The 11,369-nt window shown below is 35.1% G+C and overlaps 1 protein-coding gene across 1 annotated transcript; it reads left to right on the top strand.

Annotated features, from left to right (window-relative positions):
• Nucleotides 1-6,302: 6,302 nt before the first annotated feature.
• On the top strand, nt 6,303-11,362 carry LOC136820774 (uncharacterized; the record flags this gene model as incomplete). Its single annotated transcript, XM_067077002.1, has 4 exons — nt 6,303-6,604; nt 6,994-7,102; nt 7,398-7,632; nt 11,275-11,362. Coding segments are annotated over exons 1-4 (686 nt in total), but the record flags the coding sequence as incomplete, so codon positions are not given.
• Nucleotides 11,363-11,369: the final 7 nt, after the last annotated feature.

The raw sequence follows: 11,369 nt of genomic DNA, 5'->3' as shown, positions 1-11,369 counted from the left end.
TAATCTGTAGTTCCTCAACAAGCAAAGTGTTTTTGTAAATTATGATTACACCACCCCAACCATCATTTCGATCATGACGAGAGGCCATATAGTTTTTGGGAAGAAATTCTGAGTTCTTTAAGTTGCAGGAGAGATGAGATTCTGTGCCAATGAGAATGTCGATATCGTTATTATGAAGGTAATTCCCCAGCAAGAGTTGTTTGTTCCATATGCTTTCGAAATTGCATACTGAGATACGGACTTAGTCGACTGTGCGTTAACTCGTGACAACACGTTCACTTATCCAGCCGCGTGGTTCACTTATCTGGCAGCGCAATATGTTTGTCTGGGGATAGAAATAGGGTCGTCTTCGATCAGGTTCAGTAACCAAACACCTATAAAGTTTGATTCTGTTTGATAAAATTTGATAGTTCAATTACGAAAATTTGGATCAATTGAATTCAATTGACATCGCCTGGAGATAAACAGAAGATTCGTTAATGGTGGTATGCAAAGTTTTTTCCAATTTCTGATAATAATTCGAAGTGACTACTACCACGGCAGATTATTTTTAGACTGCCGTGGACGTAACCACATCTATATAGACGAGGTTAGGTCCACGGCAGATTGAATTATAAATCTTATCGAATTACGGATTGTTTGCAGCGTCGGTGGCACAGGGGATATAGAGCTAGCACAAGCTTATTACTGTTTTTACAAGTGTGAGTTCGAACCCCAGGAAAGTCACAAGTTTTCAAAAAGCTAGAGAGAGATCTTATAGCACAATGCTTCCATTTTCGCATTTTCAGTGCTACAGAGACACAAACATGACAATAAATAAACAGGAAATTAGTCTTAGAAATGGATCAACACAACAGGAAATTAGTCTTAGAAATGGATCAAAATACAAATCAAAAGATGCAGGTAAGATACAAGAACCTCTGATTGACACAGTACAGTCAGCCAAATGGATTTATAAACTTCTGAATAGCTAATCGAATGCTATGCTTTTTAATGAGATGGAAAAAAAGATGAAGACAGATCTTTACATTCTAAAGTAGAAAAAGAATGTATAATGTAGAAAAACTTTCAAATGAAATGGACAAGTAACTTTACAGCAAAATTAGTTAAAAGAAGCATTTCAATTTGTGATAATTTTATTTACAAAATGTTTCAATGGATGCTATATTAGCTACAAATCATAGGGGGGGGTGGGGAAAGGGAAAGGTATGAGAGGTTTTTTGAATGCGGTCGAACAGAGGATAGTTCAGTCATTTGACGGCTATGCAAGTTTCCCTCCACTGATGCAACTTGTCTTAACGGTATAAATTGGAACCCCGGATGATGTAATTTCAATTCAACTTGGAATTAATGTAGCTAAAGGTCCAGGGGATGATGTCAACCAAATCCTATCGAAATCAAACCAATTTTCTTAATTGAACCATCGATCCAACTCAATCGAACTTATATAATGGAAAGGATACCTACTGAATATGATCGTTCACGGGTTTCTCGAATATTCAGGCCCAGAAAAGGAAGAAGAAGAAAATGGGAAAACATATGACATATTTCGGTTCCGAGAACTCCTAGATGACATCAATGTTCCAGAAATAAATGTTACACACCACAGATTAGGAGACAGAAAAACAAAGAGCCGTCCTCTGAAAGTCACCCTGCAAAGTCAACATGATAAAGATCTTATCATGTCATGAAGAATTTACACATGCTAAAAGAAACTTGTTTCTTTCAGGTAAGTATAACGGAAGATTTCACAATCAACGAACGGAAAAAGATCAAGGAGATGCACAAACAAGCGAAGAAACTCAATAAAAACAATAACAATAAAGGATTCAACTGGTGCGTAAGAGGAAGCCCAAGAACAAAACTACGCATCGTTAAAAAATTACACGGTATCTTGATTAGTTTAATTAAAACTCAGTTTGGTGTTGTTCAATTTACACTAATAGCTGATTTAAAATAGCTGATTGGAACTTATTTTCTTTGCTTGGCAATTATAAGTTGAGGAGTCCATCAGTGATATCGACTTTCCTATTGTCTCTAAAGAAGGATGTCAAAATCAGAAGAGGGATGTCGACATAAGACCAACTAACAGTATGTTTGAGTTGCTGCTCAACGAGTGTTTGAGTAGTATCTTGGTACTTTTTCGGAATCATTCCTCTATTTTTCTTGGGTATACTGTTGCGAAAATGGCCCAGAAAAAAACCAGACACTTATTGAATGAATGTCTAACTACAGTAAGATCAAACCTATCAAACTACAAGTGAACCTATCGAACTATAATCGAATCGCAATCAAAGGTAACAGATCAACAGTCATCAAACTTTAACTGAAATTTCTTGGTTAGATTGTTGTTCTTGATTGATTTGGTTCTGTAATCAAACACCCATCGTTCGATTACTGTCCAATTAGGTTTGATTAGTTCGATAATCAAACAGTTCGATTGACATCAACTTTGCGGTGTATCCGTTATTATGGATTACTCATTGATAATCAATTTTTATCGATAAGAAAACTTTGTGTGATGCTGTCATACCATGTCTAATTCTCAACATATCTGGTCTTGTTTTAAATTTGTTTTTACTGTAAAATAGATAAACTTCTAAGAAAGCTGTTTGAAATACTGGGGGGAGATTTAAGGCGCCCCCTTGATGACTTTGAGCCTCAAATTTCCAGCCTTTGGCTAGATATTTCCGCTTACGCCTTTTTGGAAACTCAATTTGGCACTCCAAACGGGGGCATTGCTCAGTGCTTGGAAAAACCTCTGTACAGTATATATACGGTCGATAATATTGATTCTGACTTCTGAATCACAGCATGTTGTTTCATGAGTCCCTCAAGGTAGTGTGTGTTGGGGCCTCTGATTTTCCTCGTGCTAATTGGGGATATTGACAAGGAAGTGGTGCACAGCTTTGTTAAGTTTTTCGCTGATGACATTCGTGCTACAATTACAAAAGAAGTCAAAAGTCTTGAAAGAATATACAAATGGACGGATGACAATAATATGAAGCTATAAATGATGTAAAATTTGAAATTAATTGCGCTATAGAGAGCACCAAGAAAAAACTCAAACAAGCGGCCTAATTGGACTCGAGTCCCGAGTGGGATTCGACTTTTCAGACAAAGGATTTTCGTCAATTTTATACTTAACCATAAATCATTCATGTCTATACCTTTTTGGGTTTTCTTTGGAATCGATTCTCTTCCTCTTCTCTCCGTCACTATGCGTTTAAAGGGACATAAAAGTAGTAAAATGTAAACATTGCGCAAACCACGTGTCATTTTTAAAGAGAACAATTAAAATCACGTGTCCGAAACAAACTTGTAAAACAATTGAACAATCAAAATTAGCCATACTTGGTTTGATTTTTTATTTTGACATGTGACATTTGTTTTGATTTTGTATCCACTGCATACAGTTTGTTTACAAATTTCGCAAGTATTGTTATGTCCCTTTAAAATAAGTCCATTCTAATTTGCTGGAAACCGATTTCATCGCCATTGTAACACGCCCGGAAAAGTACTATAGTGTATTCCGCCTTCTTTAGAAACACTCGAAAACGTATTTTTCCATAGTAGTCAGGCCATTTTTCATGTCCTTTTAGCGTCCGGTCATCAGACGCTGCCCCTCCTGAAATCTCTAAATTTTTCTAAAATATGGCCAGGTAGTGTATTCTGCTTTCTTTAGAAACATTTGATAGCCTATTCTTTTTAAAGAAGGCGGAATACTATCTTAGGGCAGTGCAGTAAGTCCAAAGAAGTGTATTCCGCCTTCTTTACAAACATTTGAAAGGGTATTTTTTTAAAGAAGGAGGGATACTATATTAGGGCAGTAAGTCCAAAGAAGTTTATTCCGCCTTCTTTAGAAACATTTGAAAGGGTATTTTTTAAAGAAGGTGGAATACTATGTTAGGGCAGTAAGTCCATAGTAGTTTATTCCGTCTTCTTTAAAGAAACATTCAAATTTTTGTTCCAATATAGTATTTCGCCTTCTTTAGAAATTTTGAAATAAGGAAAATCGGGACTAAGAATGTCTCGTTGCTATATTTAGTTTTAATTGAGTCCCGAATCCAATATGTTCGTAAACGTAAGGTAAATCGGGACTAAAAGTTTCTCGTTGCTATATATACTTGGATTGGAAATAATCTCAAAACTTAATAAGCTGGGGGGTTGGAATAAAAATGTCTTGGGTGAAAAATGTTTGAAAAGGAGGCTAATACAGCTGAATTAGGACAAAAGAGGGAACTTTCAAAAATATTCTCCGAAAAATTAATTAGCGGGGGGGACAGCTATTAGGTACCCGAGAGTATTTATACTTTTACTTGAGTCCCGAATCCAATCTTTTTATAGGCCAATTCGGGACTGTCCCGAATGCAACATTTTCGCAGGCCGATTCGGGACAGTCCCGAAAAGTTTAGTTTAAAAAGTGTTATAATTAGCCTGTATAAATAAAGATCTACCCTACACTTCCCTGATTTTCAAATTCAAGCTGCCGTATCCATCTTTTCAGTGACTCAGATAGTAAATATGTATTATATATACTTTTACTTGAGTCCCGAATCCAATATGTTTGTAAGGTAAGGCAAGACCAATTTAATTTGTTGTTCTATGGACAGATTGTTAGAAGAATATGGGTCGGTCGGTCGACAAAATAAGAATAAATTTTTCATTTATCAGGGCTGGTAAGGTACCAAGAAAATTTTCCAAAAAGTATCTGGATCAAAAATTCACTTTGTTTTTTATCTTCGATGAAGATCATAATAAAATTTTAGTGTATGGAATGCTTTTTATGATTTTTCAATTTCTTGAATTAATTTTCAGCTTTATTCAAGTTTAATTCTTACAAATAACTAGTGTGTAAAATATATTGTAGTGGAAATTCGATATTATTATTTTTTTGATTTTAGTAAAAATAGGGTCAGTCGGGCCCGTAGAACAACAAATTAAATCTTTTGTTTGAGATTACGTTCTTCAAAGTGTAAATTATTTATTTTTCTGAATTTTATAATGATTATGTATCTATTTTTCCTAATAAGAGAATCAAGAGAATCAAACGATTCTTGTATCAAGGAAAAATCATTCTTGTTTTTTTTAAGGAAATTTATCATTAGTTCAAAGGAAATATTTCCCAAAGATAGTTATTTATGTAATTTCCAAGGAAGATTATTTAAATGTGTATGTATTTTTGAAGGAAAATAACTCCTTGTATTTAACTTGTATTTATAACTTGTATTTATCAAGAAAAATCATTCGTATTTTTAAGGAATATCATTCTTTTATTGTTCAAGGGAAATAATTGTCCTTTCCAAGAAAAACATTATATTTTCAAAAGAAAACTTTATTCATGTATTTTATATATTATTTTACAAGGAAAATAAAAAAAACTACTTGCGAATCTTTGATGATAGTATCAAGAATTATAGACTAAAAATCAAATGGTCTCTTTGTGACAGTTGTTTGATTGGTGTTGGTGCTCCCTCGGGAGATAATTGGTTTTTAATGATAATTTACAAACCAAATCGCCACGTTTTTTGAGAGGTTTTTTCTCATTTTACATTTTACAGTCATGTCTATGAGAGAGAAGGAGTGATTTTTTATGTCTTGGAATCATCTCATGTCAAGTTTATTTTCTTCTTGGTGACAACCTTCTGACTTAAAGATTGGTCTCAAGATTGTTTGTGGATAAGTCTATGGACAATGTTTTGTAAGAAATTCTTGTATATATTTTCTCTTCTAAGGTATTTTTGATATATCTCTAAGGACATTTATCCAAGGTTGTACATATTTTGTGGACTTGTCTAGTGAAGACTTTCTTGTACATTTTTACACTTCGACTATCTCGACTAACATAGGCCTATGTATGTGAATTTGTAAAGTTTTTCATGTATTTTTTCTATTGCGTTTTTAGCTTGAATATCTCTATGCAGATGAAAATTCCAAGACCTTTGTCATTCATTATCCCAAACAGTTTGCTTCTGCTTATTGAATAGGCATGATCCCATGGGAGGGTAGATGAATCAGGACGAATGAACGTTGTTGACACTTTTTTTAACAAAATGGTGGAATTTGATGAAAATTTAGACAGAATCTCAGAAATTAGGTTCTTTGTTGGCAACAGAAAAATGGTCCATTTAAGTCTGAAAGAGCAAAAAGTTTAATTTACCAAAAATCGTTTTGGAATCTCAGAGTTGTAACCAAATCTTTCCTTTTCAAAAAACTGAAATGGGAATTCCCCTGTTTTGCACTAATTTGTTTTGCTTTTCTTAGAACCTTTATTTGTCATCATGTAGTGTTTCAGAAGAACAAGAAAAGGAGTGCGAATTTGTTTCATTTTTTTAGAATAAAATGAAAAAATGCCAACAGATTTCAATGTCGGTGAAAAGTTTTCTTCCTTGGATGAACTCTACCAAAAGTTGGAACAATACAAAGTTGATAACTCAACAGAGTTATCTATTGATGATTCCAGACTTATTAAATCAGCATGCAAGGGTCAGCGTTTGGCTGAAGGGGACGAAAGAGAAAAGGCTTTGAAATATTCAGAGTTAAAGTATGTGTGTGTGGCTAGTGGCACGTGCAAACCTCGTGGGCGTGGTTTGAGAAAGTCGAGGTAAACAGGTTATTCAGTATTTTTTACTCCTTAGATTCAAATCACTGAAGCAAAGTTGATCTATCCTTTTATCATTATACAGACTGTAAAGAAACAGAAGAATCAGTTATCTTTGTGTCAGTGTAGATCTATAGGTCCTGCAAAGCAGGAGGTGTTTCCTAAGATTAAAAAAAAACTTTATCTCTAGCTTTTTTGACCTCTGAAAAACCAAAATATTCAGTCCCGATTATATGTATTTCCAGAATCTATTTTATTGTAACTCCCCAACTGGAAGCCCTAAATAATGGAATGTCTCTGAATTATTTCAATTTTCAAATATTATACTCTTGTATTGTTAATTTAGTCCATTAGTAAAGATTTTAATTATCCTCTGTTTTATTTTCTCACAGGACTTTGAAGAAAGGATGTCCATTTTATATCAGGTTCCGATTGGATAAAGACCGTCAAGCATTGGAAGTAAAAGATATTCAACGTTCACATAACCACGAACTAAACGCAGTAAGAAATACACTCCGCTATAATTTAGTTATGTATTGTCGTATAAAAAATACAGGTTGTTTGTAGAAAAAGAAATACTTATGAAGCTGGACCTTTCTTCAGACTTTAAAAGGGAAAAATGCTTTGATGTCACAAATTAGAGATAAATTTGGCACCTCTTCGAATTTTCATCTACGCATCTTATAGTACCAATATCCAATAAATCATGGACGTTTTTTCTTATGGTATACCTTTCGTAATCTCTCAAATATTAAATGGAAGGCTTTCCTTACCATAATTATTCTTGTTTTTATAGAATTTATTCCGACACTATCCACGACAAAGAAAACTGCAAACTATCGTAGAAGCTGACGCCATACAACTGTTGAAGGCAAAGGCAGACAAAAAAATGGTTAGGTCGAAAATTGCAATTGAAAGCGGTAAAGTTGTGACCATGAGGGACGTGCACAACCTCGCACAGAAGGCTAAAACCGATAGCGAGGGGCGGAATAACCTGCAAGACGTTGTCGACTTGTTAAGGAACGAATTTGGTAAGGTTATCTCTTTCGAAAAGTGATTTGCTGTCTGCCAGCAAGGGTTACAACGCCAGTTAACCTAAGGAAGAACGAGAAATCTAATCAATCCTCTCAATATTCGAGCTGAGCGTTTTCGCAGCACATTTTTCCCCTTTTGCATATCCCAGTGGAATATCTTAGACAACCATAAAAGCTGTTTCGACCTTTAAAAATAAATTTTTGATTATTTCAGACCTTTGATTATTTCAGACCTACACAATTGCATGTTTTTGATGTTCCTGACAATCAAGGTGTTGTCTTTTTAATAGTTTTTGGATAGGAACAGTCATCTCAATGAACATTGATTTACACCCAGCACTTCCTTTTGCACTGCCTCTATATATCCATGCAAGACCAGTCTTTATCCACTAAAGCCATAAACATCTTTGCTAGCTTTACTAATACGGTGGGTAGAAGCTTAACTTAGGTATTAAATCAAGCTCTTCTTAGTTCTGTGGTCGAATTCATTCATGAATCTGGCAGGTTCGGTGGTGCATTATTTTAATCTCCAAACAACTCAAACTCTATTTCTTTTTATGATGGTACCCTCTTTTTACGTAGTCTAGTGCCCCTGGTGGTGATATAACACTAGTTTCTAGTGGGGATTGTATTTATGTTAGTCATGTTTTTTAGTGCGTGTGTTCGTTAGTGTACCTTGTTTTACGTTTCTCAAAAGGTTAGCCTTTTTACGCAGTATCTCCAAAATGTAGCCTATATCAGATATCACAGCTTCTACGCAGTAACGTCTATTCGACTTTTACGACATTTTTCGAATGTTTTGAGCCCAGGTTTTCAAAAAGCAAAGTCTTCAAAAAATCGTTTAGAATATTTTTTTGCTGATCTAACACTTGTTTTTAAACTGTGATTTGGCTGCCAGTTTTTGCGAAACAAAAATAAACTTACGAACATTATGCTATTAACATGACGAACACATAACACAGGTCTTCTTTGCTTCTGAAACATAGTACGGCGAACCTGAGACGAATGTCTGCGGGGCTGCTTTCCTTTTCGATTTGCTCTGCTCTATTTTAAATAGGGGGCACTTCGTGAAGGATCTCTCGTCACACGCAGCATTTTGTAGAGGGGCGAGACTGTGTGTTAACGCGTCAACCTTTCCTGCTTAATTTGACTCACCGAACACCAACCAGCCTTGGTTAGTGGAAGATGAGCCTTTCGACCCATCCCTTTGCTTTATTGTTTTCAAATCTTAAGTCAGTCAATTGTTTAGATCAAAAGGTATTTAAATCAAGTAGTGCAAATAGTGCAAATCGCAATATTCCAATTAGTTTTTCAAGAAGTTTAAAACTATCAAAGAGCAAAGATTCTATTTTATTACCATACTCGAAGTTTTTAGATTTTGTGTATGGTGCTATTATAGAAACTCCTAACAGTCGATACACTTTAGCCCCCTTCTCCTCCAGATTTTGAAGGGCGCCTAGGCAAAGTCTTGTAACTCAGGCTAAAATCCACTAAGTCAATGGAATTTCACATTTTTGTTTCTTTTAGCTGTCCCATGTTTGTCAAGTAAAAGAAATTTTCGATTTGAACACTTTTAACCCAGAAAGACTTTTTATTTTTCAAGGAAAAAGACTATTGCATTAAGAAGAGAAAGGGAAGAAAGGAAAGACTAATTTAGACTATATTATATCGTTCTTTCATTATCAAGTTCGATTTTTTGACCCATTAGATGCCATCACTCCGTAACGGAGCGTCCCGACCCATGGATGTACGCAACTTTAAAAAACCGTATACCCCCTGTTGAGGATGTCCATCCCTCAGTGGCTGGAAATACTGTAACCCCGTGAAATTACAGGCAATTTCAGGTTTAAACCGCTCTGGAATTCTGAATTTTAGTAGGATTTAAAAAGCTATTTTTGTCATATCTCTCTATGAAATTCCGCCACATATCAAACCTTACCCCCTTGGAACGGAAATGGAAATCCCATTTGGTTTCTTACAACTTCTCCAACATAATCTTTATCACCCACCCGTTGCAGCAATGCTTTTCTAGGTCTTCATGTTTGTTCTCACCAAGGTTGTGAACAATGATATTGCATTTTGTTAAATTTAACTATCGTTCTTCTTCTTTCTCTTTATGAAGTTCTTGATCGTTACCTCTTGTTGCTTCAGCTCATCTTTAGTAACGCTAGCGTATGTCTATTGTTGTTTTGGGTCTATATCATGGTCTTTTTTGTCGAGCTCATCTTTAGCGATGCTAGCGAATGTCTGTTGTTCTTTTGATCTACTAACGACGTCGTCTTTATTCACAAGTTTATCCATTTTCTTCCCCAGACTATCCAGTACAGCCAAAACGCATTGCTCGTTTTGATATTTCTCTTTACCTTCAGTATGTGTTGCCTTGTTGCTTGTCATTCTTTGTTTACTTGTTTTGATCTTCTCTAACAGTATTGGCGTGACAGTGATGCATTTCGCACATTCGAATCTCCTTGCTTCGTACTGAAGGCAAATCTGTATTTGGTACGCTGGAAGCTCCGAACAGACATAATGAACAAACCTTTAACACTTCCTACACTTCCTACACGGCAAGACAGTTGAAATTTCGGTGTTAAGATTTTTTTTTTTCATCAGATTTCAGAAGTTTTCACACCATTTTGTTGCATTGTCAGGAGCACAACCGTGTTACCTATAATCTTATTATTGTGAACTCTCGTGACCTAGTGGTAGAATAATGTAGACTTTTGATGTTTTACCTGAAGAGAACTCAAATCAGATTTTGCTGACTTTAACTTTTTCGTGAACTTTCGTTAACTCCGCTTTAAAGTCACCCAAATGACACTGTCGGCCGATAATCAAACTGCGCGTGCCAAAAATAACAACAACGACCTGAAACTAAATGCTATATACCGAGTGACCCAGAAAAAAGTATAAAGGTTTGATGGTTAACTGTGTCCGAAATAATGTGAGTTTTTACCATATTCTTTTTTAATTGTCAAGAGGAAAGGTAAACTTAAATTTGGCGCATTAGCTTTTTAAAATTGTACAGTAGTTCTCAAGTTATAAGCTGTTGACGTCAAATTTTTTTGAAAAAGTCCAAAAAACGTCACAAAAGGGGTATCAAATGAAGCATTTTTAAAACTGTTCATTAATTTTTTTAGATGCCTCAAATTATTGATTTTCTATTTTTCACTACCTTATCAGGGGAAAACTTCGTCGGGGAAAAGTGACGAAATTTTGGACAAGTGACGAATATTTTCCCGACGAAAATTTTCCCTGAATTTTCCCGGACGAAGTTTTCCCCGATAAGGTTCTAACTTTTTTAGGATAATTGATAAAAATCAGCTGAGATCATTAATTGAGTGGTGAATGGGAAAATGTGAGGCTTTCAGCATAGAATTGCGTTAAGTTGGCCTTCCTCTTTACAATGACAAAAGGATTTATTAAAGTATACATTATTCCGGACACAGCTAGCCATCAAACCCCTTATACTTTTCTTTTCTGGGTCACCCGGTTTTTTTCAATTCATTTCAATATTCAAGTTTTACATTTTTTTACAAAAAGGTCAGTATCGTTTTGTGGGTAAGTGCTTTTTTGGAATGGGAATGGTTGGCGGTGTTGTTATTTTAATAAATGAAGATGAAATCGTATATTTTTTTCAAGGCTGTTCCGTTAATGTCCATCAAGACAAGGAGAACAACTTCTTAGGCATGATGTTCCAAGATACAGCTATGAAAACGAGTTTCAAATCGTATTCG

Source organism: Clytia hemisphaerica, unplaced genomic scaffold, assembly GCF_902728285.1.
Source record: "Clytia hemisphaerica strain Z4C2 unplaced genomic scaffold, Clytia hemisphaerica genome assembly, whole genome shotgun sequence".
Classification (NCBI taxonomy): Eukaryota; Metazoa; Cnidaria; class Hydrozoa; order Leptothecata; family Clytiidae; genus Clytia; species Clytia hemisphaerica.
This window is presented reverse-complemented; position numbering and strand designations above follow the sequence as displayed.